The 12,627-nt window shown below is 38.6% G+C and overlaps 1 protein-coding gene across 2 annotated transcripts; it reads right to left on the reverse strand.

Annotated features, from left to right (window-relative positions):
• LOC104698830 (protein transport protein Sec24-like CEF) lies at positions 21–10,577 on the reverse strand. Of its 2 annotated transcripts, none has more exons than XM_010414218.2 (25): positions 10,471–10,577; positions 10,333–10,356; positions 9,195–10,196; positions 8,840–8,911; positions 6,998–7,177; positions 6,811–6,885; positions 6,601–6,699; positions 6,296–6,407; positions 5,946–6,073; positions 5,453–5,572; positions 5,201–5,281; positions 4,826–4,903; positions 4,639–4,731; positions 4,292–4,346; positions 4,024–4,100; positions 2,914–2,985; positions 2,694–2,777; positions 2,229–2,348; positions 2,077–2,145; positions 1,767–1,844; positions 1,496–1,634; positions 1,222–1,386; positions 647–792; positions 379–558; positions 21–155 (listed from the first exon to the last, which is right to left on the reverse strand). In XM_010414218.2, the coding sequence occupies exons 3-25, from the start codon at positions 10,128–10,130 to the stop codon at positions 24–26; spliced, it is 3,291 nt and encodes a 1,096-aa protein (XP_010412520.1). In that variant the 5' UTR covers positions 10,131–10,196; positions 10,333–10,356; positions 10,471–10,577; the 3' UTR covers positions 21–23. The 2 variants fall into 2 exon arrangements, with proteins under 2 accessions (XP_010412520.1, XP_019102242.1); XM_019246697.1 differs by lacking the exons at positions 6,296–6,407; positions 6,601–6,699; positions 6,811–6,885; positions 6,998–7,177 and adding exons at positions 7,733–7,808; positions 8,031–8,142; positions 8,336–8,434; positions 8,546–8,620 and having other exon boundaries at positions 5,946–5,997; positions 8,732–8,911.

The raw sequence follows: 12,627 nt of genomic DNA on the forward strand, positions 1-12,627 counted from the left end.
AGAGTTAAAGGTTAGAACGGTACTCACTCCAGGAGAATAAACAAGATAGTGAGACTTTTAAGGTACCGTAGGTAAGAACTTCTTTGTCCCCTTATTTCATTCACCACCTCATTGAACTTCTTTGATAGCGGATTATCATACTGTTGCAGCACATACTGCGAAGAAAACATAGTATCATGTTAAGCAGGTTTAACCAACTTAAGAAAAGTGTTTCATCTTTCATATTCTTAATAATGTGATCAGTAAAGTATGGTGAAACAATCATTTTGGAGCGTTAAACATGGGATGAACAAGTGATTCTATTAGTGCAGTATCAACAATTAGGTAACAGCCAGATCCTACAGAATATACCATGTGCTAAGATGGTGTTTAGTTTACCTGACTTGGAATTTCAGCAGCTGACCAAACATCAAAGATCTTCTGTAGGATATCTGAATTTACTGATTCCCCAATATATACCAAACCATCTTCACCGTTCTCAAGGAAAAATACTCCCTCATCGCTAAGGTGTTCACTTTGTAATGGGATGGGAGAAGGAACCACGTTTTCTTCATTATCCTGATATATTAAAGAACAATCATCAAAACTTTTGAAATAGAGAAAATTAAGGAATAACATTACCAGAGCTAAAAGTTTAGCTTCATACCTTTGCATCTAGGTCATGAACAGCAATCATCCTTGGATAGACTAGGGGGATAGCCAAAGGAGTAGACAATGAAGACACATGGTTTATCCAAAATGATCGGTCATCAATTCTACCGTCCGCTCTTAACCCCACACCTTTTGTTAAAGCTGGAAAGGATAAAAAGTGAGATCACAAGTTGCATTGAAAAATGGACAAAACAAAATACAAAGCAAGAATAGTATCCGTAAATCACAGAACAGGATTAAATACATCCTAATGAAATGTAATAAAACAGACAATTACATTTTAGTGAAAAATTGCTCTCGCATATGACAAGTATCAAGCATGTAACAATGTCTCAAAAGCCACACGAAAAGCAGCAAAGTTGGCAGAGAGGGAGGACAGCCGTACCTAAAAGCTTTTAATGCATGCACAAATTTCTCTATTTGTATATTAATATCCCAAATAATTCTAAGGCAAGAATCAGCTTTTGATTCAAAACAAGGCATATAAGATGTCTTGCACAATGGGCAAACCAACCTAAAAAAGGTGTAAATTTTTTTGTTTCAAATGGATTGCAAGTGACAAGGAAATACCGAGAGTATATAGTGGCAAAAGCTTGAGTGCTTCAGGAAGAATAAGTTGTCCGGTTGATGTAACTGTAGCGCAGAATTTACGATAGGAATGTAGTATGGTGATGCAACTATTAGTTGCTTGCTCTTTTACCAACGGAAGTGCCTTGGAAGGAATATCATTAGCCGCTACATAAGAAAACAACATATGTAAGTTATATATTACCCTGAATGGGTTTTTGTGCTAATATCATTACATGGCTAGCAGTAGAATACGAGCCAAAATAAAGACACCTACCTTGTTTCAGCATACAAGCAAATTGGGAATCTAAGTCAGCTGAGCGGAACAAGTTACTGAGCATGTTTGTACAAGGGAGTGATAAGTTAAGAACCCTAATTCTTCTTTCTCCAGATATGGTGGTATACAGAAGGGCACACTGAAAACCAAAGAAAAATCATAAAAAGAGCGTAAACACTTCGTAAAATGATACAATTTACCAACATTTCGGCAAAGTAAGATCTTGCAAAAACTATTTTTAATGGCTAATTGACATGAGTACAAAGTAAACCTGAAAACCGCATTCAGCTCCATCTTGTAGTTTGTCATCATGCTTTAATGTCACCATTACAGCTTTGTCACAGTCAATCTGCATGGCACACATGTCTCGTCAGAAAAAGAGACAAATTTATACCAAAGTGCTTCTCCAGGTAAACTTGCAGAAAAAACACGTGTTTCCCTCTTGACTAGTATTATAACTTTTTAGGTAAAAAAAGCAACATGAATATTCCGTAGTCCCAAAACCACAAAAGAGAAATATTCATTTTTTGTACTGACACAAAAAAGACAAGTAATCGTAAATTTGAAGAGGATGCACCCACCGCAGGTAGATCAATGTCAGTTGGTATGCGTTTACAGAAGTTCCCTGAGTAATCTTGCACTTGAATACCCTACAATAATCAAGAGGGTATTCATCAATATACCGTCAAGCTAAATTTTGACTTAGACAGAGCTCTCTGCCACAAAACATTACCTGACTGGATCTGACTCTCATGACAGCCTCAAAACCTTGTGGCCTCGTAATATTCCATCTAAGATCGTTGTATAACTTGGGGGGATCTGAAAGAGCTGAGAAAGGGTAATAGCAATAAACCTGGAAACAATTATAATGGAAAGTAAAAGTCAAAACATTGAGCTCAAAGTCAAGATCCCCAGGAAGTCGTATCCAGTAAGACAAAATTTCACAGGAATTTAAGAAAGGGTGATGCACATGCCACAGTAATACAATAGGCATATGCTTCCTTTTTTTGGTCGAGACAATAGACACATACTTCCATGCGAAAAATAATATATTTAAGTATAGAGACAAGATCCACTCTGTTAACAAGTATTCTTATTGAACTATGTAGTTATATATCACTAATGGAAACAAAAGCAAGTCCTTTTCGACTAAAAGAATTAGTAATACCCTGAAAGGATAAAGAATATTTAAATCTACCTGTCCTCCAGTTGTTCTTGGGATGTCAGAAATTGAAGCCATGTCAACATAGCCTTGAGTTGTGATAAACAAATCTACACAGACCTGAGACATGTCTGGATGCATTAGAGAGGGTAAAACATTGCAACAACTAAGAGAACGAAAAACGCAGTAGATGATTGATATGCAGATGGAAACACTATTGGTTATATTTTTCCCACATAAATCCATTCTGGTATACCTGGTATTCAGCAAATTCAATAGCCATGGTCTTTAAAGTTTTTTCTGCTGGTTGTAGTAATTTATGGGCCTCCTGAAATCATATTAAAAGAGGATTTACTTTCAGTAATGGCACATAGCAATATCAGGACAGATGCCATTCAAGTTTCTAAACAAAAGAAGCCAGCAAAAGAAAACCAAAGACATGCATTTTAAAAACTATTTACTTCAAGACCTCTAACGCATAGGTCAGAATGCACTATAAGGAAAAAAAAGAAACAAATGCATCTGTACCTTTTCACCCGCAGAGGCATTAGCTCTACCATCGGCCTCTCTAGAAGAAAGTGCTCCAATGCCAACAGAAGGCAGAACTATGGAAGAGATGGTAATCATATCATTTAAGTTATACAAGTAAGAAGAAGAATAAACTCGTACTAAAAAAAGATACAAAATCATCAACGTGCGTAGATATATTTCAGGTGATTCAAGATATATTGATGCATTCCAAGTGATTGGACACAAAAGCATTAGTCTGATGGCCCAAACATAATAAGTAGCAAACCTGATTGAAACACCATGAGCTTTCCTCCAGTGCTCTTCATAGCTAAGAATGCGGCCTAGGAGGAAAAAAATTGTAGATACGTTACAATGGCATAAAGGAGAGAAATAGACCTAACTTCCATCATTTTGCCAAATGAAAACTGTGATTACACTTAAACTGATTCAAAGGGAGTCTTCACTTTGCTACATCACCAGCCCCATTGGCATTTACCCACGAAAACCAACTTAATTTCTTTTATTATTTTCCCAAATGATTAATTGATACTAATTAGTCGCCACGTAAAATTGAAGATACCATCTAACCGCAACCGATTTATACTTAAGCATTTACATTTGGCAATCGCATACCTTAACTGCTGCACCAAAGGCAGATTCAGGACTCTTACTTTCCTGAAACATGGTTGGGATACTTTCCAGCAAAATCTCTAGGTGTTGACGGCACTGAATTTCAGTAGAATAACAGAGAATAAGAAAGAGATTAAGAACTGACACTGTAAATAATATTAGCAGGGCACACACAATGACAAGAGCTTACCTCAGNAGGAAAAAAAAGAAACAAATGCATCTGTACCTTTTCACCCGCAGAGGCATTAGCTCTACCATCGGCCTCTCTAGAAGAAAGTGCTCCAATGCCAACAGAAGGCAGAACTATGGAAGAGATGGTAATCATATCATTTAAGTTATACAAGTAAGAAGAAGAATAAATTCGTACTAAAAAAAGATACAAAATCATCAACGTGCGTAGATATATTTCAGGTGATTCAAGATATATTGATGCATTCCAAGTGATTGGACACAAAAGCATTAGTCTGATGGCCCAAACATAATAAGTAGCAAACCTGATTGAAACACCATGAGCTTTCCTCCAGTGCTCTTCATAGCTAAGAATGCGGCCTAGGAGGAAAAAAATTGTAGATACGTTACAATGGCATAAAGGAGAGAAATAGACCTAACTTCCATCATTTTGCCAAATGAAAACTGTGATTACACTTAAACTGATTCAAAGGGAGTCTTCACTTTGCTACATCACCAGCCCCATTGGCATTTACCCACGAAAACCAACTTAATTTCTTTTATTATTTTCCCAAATGATTAATTGATACTAATTAGTCGCCACGTAAAATTGAAGATACCATCTAACCGCAACCGATTTATACTTAAGCATTTACATTTGGCAATCGCATACCTTAACTGCTGCACCAAAGGCAGATTCAGGACTCTTACTTTCCTGAAACATGGTTGGGATACTTTCCAGCAAAATCTCTAGGTGTTGACGGCACTGAATTTCAGTAGAATAACAGAGAATAAGAAAGAGATTAAGAACTGACACTGTAAATAATATTAGCAGGGCACACACAATGACAAGAGCTTACCTCAGATAGCTGAACAATGACATCTGTTTCTAAAGGTGTATACACATCTTGAACATCAGGAACAATGAGCATCAGCGGCTGCATGTAAGCAGAACAAACAAATTCACATGGGAGTCAGCAAAACCTTATCCTAACAAGAAAAAGAGTACTCATTCTTGAAAGCTAAAGTAACAGCGAAGTGGCATTCAAGTGAGGGAAACAAAACAGTATAAATTTTTTCATCAAAGTGACAGAAATTAATTCTTTGCCGCAAGATAACATCTTCGCATCTATGATACTTAAGGAAGAAAGGTCTCCGCAGAAAAAGATAACTCCATTTCCCCTTTTAAATAGTTTGGCATAAGAAATAAGGAAATAAATAGCATAACAAATCACCTGCTGCAGTGCACGCTTCAAATTATAAAAGTGAATTGTTGAGTCAAATGTGGCAATTCCAACAAATGTCCTAGGGCCTTCCTGCAAAATGCATACAAGACTTTCTTAAAATAATGATATAACGGAACATGTCTATTTAGAATCATAACTCTAGTTAACATAGCCTATCCTAATTTTCCAACTCAGCCGTTTAGAAAAAAAAAAGGAAATTAAAATTTCATGTCTATCATTGGAAAGAGCGAGAAAAATTACAGGAAGGTCTGAGAGGACTTGCTGGATTGCACCGCAAGCAGCTGCAGTTGCACCTGTTTGAATCGCATTCATTGAGACATCAATGAGGAAGAAATATACTGCTGGCATTGGATCTCGTACCTGTAAAAAAGATACTGATATTTATCTCCACCTGGTTTCAATGGACCAATTTCGCATTACCAAGAAATTATAAGAATCATACTTCCTATTCCAGCATAGAAACTCAATATCTTAGCTCAAACGCAAAACTTCATTTTCAAGCGTAGTTCTAAATCTGTGGATCAACATTGGTAAGAGGTGTAGCAATAATAGAGAAAACACAATTTCTGCCTTTGTAGAAGTTCCCATCTTCTGAAAACATATGAATACGAGTACTGACTACTTCGTAAAAAAATTTGGTATATTGTCTGAGAGCTGATAAAAGAAAACTGACATCTGATAACGACATCACAGAAATTTGGCATAAAATTATCAGAATCATTCACAAACTAACCATATATTCTTTTGTAGCAACAAAGTCAACAGTTCCCCTACACAGCTCAGGCCTATCATCAGCATCCCTACGTCTACCATCAGGACCCAGATTACACTGGTAGTCACGAGGAGTCTCATCAGTGTATCCTGTGCAAAGAAAGTTGATGAGAAAATTGACCAAAAAAATATTCAACATGATCAAAATCCTAAAGTGATTATGGTGATAACAATCCAAATGAGTCCAAATTCTAGGTGAATTCCAAATTTACATAATATTTCTTTGAATTTTTAACTTAGTACCTACTATTGCACCTGATATAGCAGTAACTCAATATCTATGGCTTTTATATACAGAAACAGTAATATTACCACACAAGTTACATATGAACTTCCTTCCTTGGTCAATGAATTTCATGAAAGGATTCATGTATCCCTTACAACGTGAACATCTAACAGGGCCACTCTCACCAAAGTCCACAACCTGCCCAATAATATAGCTTCATGTCAACATGAATTTTTTTTCTATAATTGTTAGATTTTATACTTAACTGGTTACTAAAAAAGGCTGATCAATAACACAAGAGAAGACAATAAAATATAAACAGTACAAACAACGAACATCATAATGCTTTAAGTGGTCAGAAAAGGGAGTGTGTTAAAGAGTATAATGTTACTTGAATAGGCTCTTCAGATGGATGAGAAAGCGCCATTGGTTGGACTATTAATGCCAGTTGCATACCAGATGTAGATAGAAGATCAACAGTACATGGGATCTACGGATACAGGGAAGCAAGGTATCAATATTAAGGTCAAGGGACACAATAAAACAATACTTGAAACACAAAGAATTACATTTGGCTCAAGACATTTTGCTTTACGATTACCTGATTGATTGTGCATCGCATGTAACGCGGGCTGCAATTTCCAGTGTCTCTAGTAATATAATGAACAGTAGTGGGCTGTAAAAAGGAAAAAACCAAAAAAAAGGAGATTCAGGGGAAAAAAATAGCAGTTTTACACTCTCGCTTAAGATCAAACAGTAATTTCCAAAATTAGAATTATATGACATACTGGTGGAGGATTAGCCTGATTCTGCACGCGAGTTTCGTACACGATTGGACTGGAGCTTGAACCTGGCCTTGGTATCTGATTGATATCAATCTTTGAGGGGCTAGAAACAGAGGTCATTGATTGATTTGGCATTGGACCCATGCCATACATTGAACCAGGAATACCAGGAGCAGAAGGTATCTACAATTTTTCAAAGTTGTAAAGCAATCATAATGTCACACATCAGTTGTGAAATAGAAGAAAGGCAAAAATCTAAAGATACTACATTAATTGTCTCCTATTGTAATACTAGGCAGAAGGATCCATAACTTAATATTGTTCGCTTCTGGAAAGATCCACAAGTCACATCAAGAATAGGTTTAACTATCATATCTATAAGACATCGCATTTTTCATCAATTTATAAGTCGATTGGACAATTACTGCTAGACAAGAACATACATCATGAGCTTCAGTAGATGTACCTGCTGTGGTGGAGCTCCATAAGGAAAGCCTCCTCCTGGCATGGGTGGTCTGCCATAAGGGGCACCAGGAAAAGTTGTTGGCGGAGGCAGTGAATGAGCAGGAGGCGAAGATAATGGTGAATTTCCTGAAAAAGGACCTGCAATAGGAGGCTGTCCATAGAGTGGCGGTGGAGCCATCATAGGACCACTTGGGAACTGTGATCCTCTAGGAAATGCCCCCGGCCCCATCATCGGAGGAGGAGGCCCATTACTCAACGGACCGCCNTTCAGGCCTATCATCAGCATCCCTACGTCTACCATCAGGACCCAGATTACACTGGTAGTCACGAGGAGTCTCATCAGTGTATCCTGTGAAAAGAAAGTTGATGAGAAAATTGACCAAAAAAATATTCAACATGATCAAAATCCTAAAGTGATTATGGTGAATACAATTCAAATGAGGCCAAATTCTAGGTGAATTCCAAATTTACATAATATTTCTTTGATTTTTTAACTTTAGTACCGACTATTGCACCTGATATAGCAGTAACTCAATATATATGGTTTTATATACAGAAACAGTTATATTACCACACAAGTTACATATGAACTTCCTTCCTTGGTCAATGAATTTCATGAAAGGATTCATGTATCCCTTACAACGTGAACATCTAACAGGGCCACTCTCACCAAAGTCCACAACCTGCTCAATAATATAGCTTCATGTCAACATGAATCTTTTTTTCTATAATTGTTAGATCCTATATTTAACTGGTTACTAAAGAGGCTGATCAATAACACAAGAGAAGACAATAAAATATAAACAGTACAAACAACGAACTTCATAATGCTTTAAGTGGTCAGAAAAGGGAGTGTGTTAAAGAGTATAATGTTACTTGAATAGGCTCTTCAGATGGATGAGAAAGCGCCATTGGTTGGACTATTAATGCCAGTTGCATACCAGATGTAGATAGAAGATCAACAGTACATGGGATCTACGGATACAGGGAAGCAAGGTATCAATATTAAGGTCAAGGGACACAATAAAACAATACTTGAAACACAAAGAATTACATTTGGCTCAAGACATTTTGCTTTACAATTACCTGATTGATTGTGCATCGCATGTAACGCGGGCTGCAATTTCCAGTGTCTCTAGTAATATAATCAACAGTAGTGGGCTTCAAAAAGGAAAAAACCAAAAAAAGGAGATTCAGGGGAAATAAATAGCAGTTTTACACTCTCGCTTAAGATCAAACAGTAATTTCCAAAATTAGAATTATATGACATACTGGTGGAGGATTAGCCTGATTCTGCACGCGAGTTTCGTACACGATTGGACTGGAGCTTGAACCTGGCCTTGGTATCTGATTGATATCAATCTTTGAGGGGCTAGAAACAGAGGTCATTGATTGATTTGGCATTGGACCCATGCCATACATTGAACCAGGAGTACCAGGAGCAGAAGGTATCTACAATTTTTAAAAGTTGTAAAGCAATCATAATGTCACACATCAGTTGTGAAATAGAAGAAAGGCAAAAATCTAAAGATACTACATTAATTGTCTCCTATTGTAATACTAGGCAGAAGGATCCATAACTTAATATTGTTCGCTTCTGGAAAGATCCACAAGTCACATCAAGAATAGGTTTAACTTTCATATCTATAAGACATCGCATTTTTCATCAATTTATAAGTCGATTGGACAATTACTGCTAGACAAGAACATACATCATGAGCTTCAGTAGATGTACCTGCTGTGGTGGAGCTCCATAAGGAAAGCCTCCTCCTGGCATGGGTGGTCTGCCATAAGGGGCACCAGGAAAAGTTGTTGGCGGAGGCAGTGAATGAGCAGGAGGCGAAGATAATGGTGAATTTCCTGAAAAAGGACCTGCAATAGGAGGCTGTCCATAGAGTGGCGGTGGAGCCATCATAGGACCACTTGGGAACTGTGATCCTCTAGGAAATGCCCCCGGCCCCATCATCGGAGGAGGAGGCCCATTACTCAACGGACCGCCAGGCATGCCAGAGGGAGGAGGGCCATTACTCAACGGACCACCAGGCATGCCAGAGGGAGGAGGCCCATTATTCAACGGACCGCCAGGCACGCCAGAGGGAGGAGGCATGGACATGCCAGGTGCCATAGGTGGAGGTGAACCAAAACCAAAAGGGCGAGCTCCTGTCGGAGGAGGTGCAGCTACACTTCCTGGTGGACCTGAAGCTGGGAAACCACCAGGCTGAGGAAACGACGAACCACCACCAATCAATGGGCCGGTCGATGGTCTAGAGCCAAAAGGTGGCTGATTAGAAGGCGGAGCAGCGGGTCTTCCTCCTTGAAAATTTGATGGAAACCCACTAGGCTGCGATACCTGAAGAGGACCACCTGGTCTAGCCATCGCAGCAGGAGGAGGAGGTCCAGGCCTAGCCATTGGAGAAGGCCTTGGTTGTTGTTGTTGAACCCCATAAGAAGGTGCTGATTGAGGAAACGGTGGTGGTGACTGACCAAAAGGTGGTGATGGTCTAGGACCTGAACCAGGCATAGGAGGAGGTGGCCGGTTCAAGTTCAAATTCTGCATATTAGCAGCTAAAGAATTGGGGTTTCCTTGTGAACCAGGGACGAAATTAGGAGGAGGACCAGAGTTTTGAGGATTGTTAGGTCTTTGTGCTCCTGGAGGCACTGGAGCAGCCATGCTTGATTGTTTACCAAACAGATCAAACAAATCCAAATTCCACGTACGTTTTACGAGTTTACAAATCTACGAAACCAAATCAAAGATCATCATCATCATCAACGAATGCAACAAAAACAAAACAACATCAAATTCCACAATTAGCGAGAAAGCGTAAGCGATCTATGATGAGAAATCAATTAAAAAAAAAAAACTGAATTACCTGTAAACACGAGAATCCTCGGATCTGTGACAATGAGAAGGAAAACAAAAAAAAAGGATCAGATCTGGAGAATTCGGATTGAAACGATTAGGGTTTAAGGGAGATCAAAGAGAGCCAAATGCAACAAAGATCACGAACCTGGAGAGATTACGAGTGATGAATGTATCGGTGAGTGAGAGAGAGAGGAAGGAGAAGGAAGAAGCTATGAGGACGGAGGAGGCCTTTGAAGGTACTGTATATAATATAAAGCGTTTTTAATTAAAACAAGTAACGGGTGCGTCTTATCGAACCCGTGGCACTTGATACAGATCCGGATTGATATTGAACCGGACGATCGTGAGCTTTTTTTTTGCTAATTTTAGTCCGGTTTGTGTAATTTTGGTTCGGTTTAATCTTTTTTATACATATGAAAAGGAAAGTATCATATAAAGTGAAAGTATGACATTGTCTATCCAATTAGAATTTAACATATCATCTCTATTTTGTATTTAACTTAAATTTATTATTATTATTATTATAGATAATATAGATTATCAGCTTCGCCTAATGTTAATTATTTATTAGTCTGCAAATTATAATTATGATAACTTCAAAGGAACATTTTTTTTTCTTTTTTTTTGTCAAACCACATTTTACATTTAACCGAATAAGAACAAATACAGAGAGATAAGGAAATTTCCAAAATTTAATACAATACAAAATAAGGTATTCCCAATCAATGCCACAGAAAGAAAAATAAAGATTATTAATTACATATTCAAGAGAGTCATGCACTAATGGTTTGGAAGTCCATTTACACTTGTGAGCTCATAGTGAATCGAGAAGTCATCCTGGAAAGCAAAGGACAAATGCTTGAACACGGTCATAGGAGATGGTGACGTTGAGAAAGGAATCATTGTTTTGGTTCTCACTGGAACAAGGTTCACTACTCAAAGTAGCAAGCAAGCAAAGATCTGGTTGACTATGTTGTAGTCTTTAGAAGGTGTTAGGATTAGCAGAAATAGTGTAGAGATGTATGAGAATTAGAGAGATGATGTGTGTGTTTAACAAAGAGAATATGAGAATCAATGGACTTCCATTAGAATACAGAATACAATGTCGTCTAGAGCCCTTTTAAAGTACAAGGGAACTAGGGCTACGTCCTTAATACAATCCCACATATAGATAGGAACATAAGGAAAGTAGGTGCGACATATCCTTGGTTTCCATAAAAGGACTCCACACGTGATCACATTTGATTTCTCGTCTAACGGTTATTAGGAGGGATTCTCGATCCTTCTCTTGGACCATCACCAAGTTCATGATCGATCACGGTCAATACTCCCCCTCAAGCCTAGCTGGATGAGATGGCTAGGCTTGGAACCCGTGAAGTATCACCTCATTAAAAAAACCTCAACATAGAAAACCTCATGGGACAAAACTATGTTAAGGGAAAAAAGAGTATGACATTCACGAGTTAGGCGAGCTTATCTTGGATGTGTGGGATCCGTGAGTCCAAGTTTGCCATAGATGTATTCACAAACTTGAGGACTCGTAGCCTTGGTGAAGATGTCGGCCAACTGATCTTTACTTGGAGTATGACACGGTAAGATTACTCCTTCCATCTTCTCTCGAACTTTATGGCAGTCCACTTCAATATGCTTGGTCCGTTCATGGAAAACTGAGTTTGTAGCAATATGTATTGTCGCGTTGTTGTCACAGTGCATGGTTATCGGTTGATCTGACTCGAATCCCAGGTTTTTGAGAAGTGCTTTAAGCCATGTAAGTTCATTGGTTAGTTTCTTCATGGCCCTATACTCCGACTCGGCGCTTGAACATGAGACAACCTTCTGCTTCTTTGACTTCCAAGTCACTAGATTACCTCCCACAAATGTACAATACCCAGTTGTTGACCTCCTATCCACTGTATCACCAGCATAGTCTGTATCACAGTATCCTACTAATTCAGTGTTGTCGTTCTTGCCCATCCAAATACCTTGGCCCGGGCTCCCCTTGAGATAGCAAAGAATTCGTTCCACCATGTGCCAATCAAAGTTCGTTGGAGCTTGCATATGTTGACTGACTTGATTGACCGCGTAGCATAGGTCAAGCCTTGTGATTGTAAGATAGATTAATTTACCCACAAGTCGACGGTATCTCCCCACATCCTCGTACGGCTCAGCAAGCTTGTTGACCGGGGCATTAGGTGGCATTTTCTTCATCTCCCCCCTTCGCTTGACCTGGTAGCCTTCTTCAAGTGGCGTGGACATTGGTTTGGCTCCAAGTTTACCTGTCTCATTCAGAAGATCAAGTGTA

The sequence above is a fragment of the Camelina sativa genome, chromosome 6 (assembly GCF_000633955.1).
Source record: "Camelina sativa cultivar DH55 chromosome 6, Cs, whole genome shotgun sequence".
In the NCBI taxonomy this organism is placed as follows: domain Eukaryota; kingdom Viridiplantae; phylum Streptophyta; class Magnoliopsida; order Brassicales; family Brassicaceae; genus Camelina; species Camelina sativa.

What these genes read in the sequence shown, in the direction of transcription:
- LOC104698830 (XM_010414218.2), bottom strand. Translation starts at nt 10,130, where the DNA reads ATGGCTGCTCCAGTGCCTCCAGGAGCACAAAGACCTAACAATCCTCAA. An exon ending in ATGGAGCTCCACCACAGCAG is followed by an intron (nt 8,912 to 9,194) that starts GTACATCTACTG and finishes TAAAAATTGTAG; the next exon opens with ATACCTTCTGCTCCTGGTAC. An exon ending in TTTGCCACTATATACTCTCG is followed by an intron (nt 793 to 1,221) that starts GTATTTCCTTGT and finishes TATCCTTTCCAG; the next exon opens with CTTTAACAAAAGGTGTGGGG.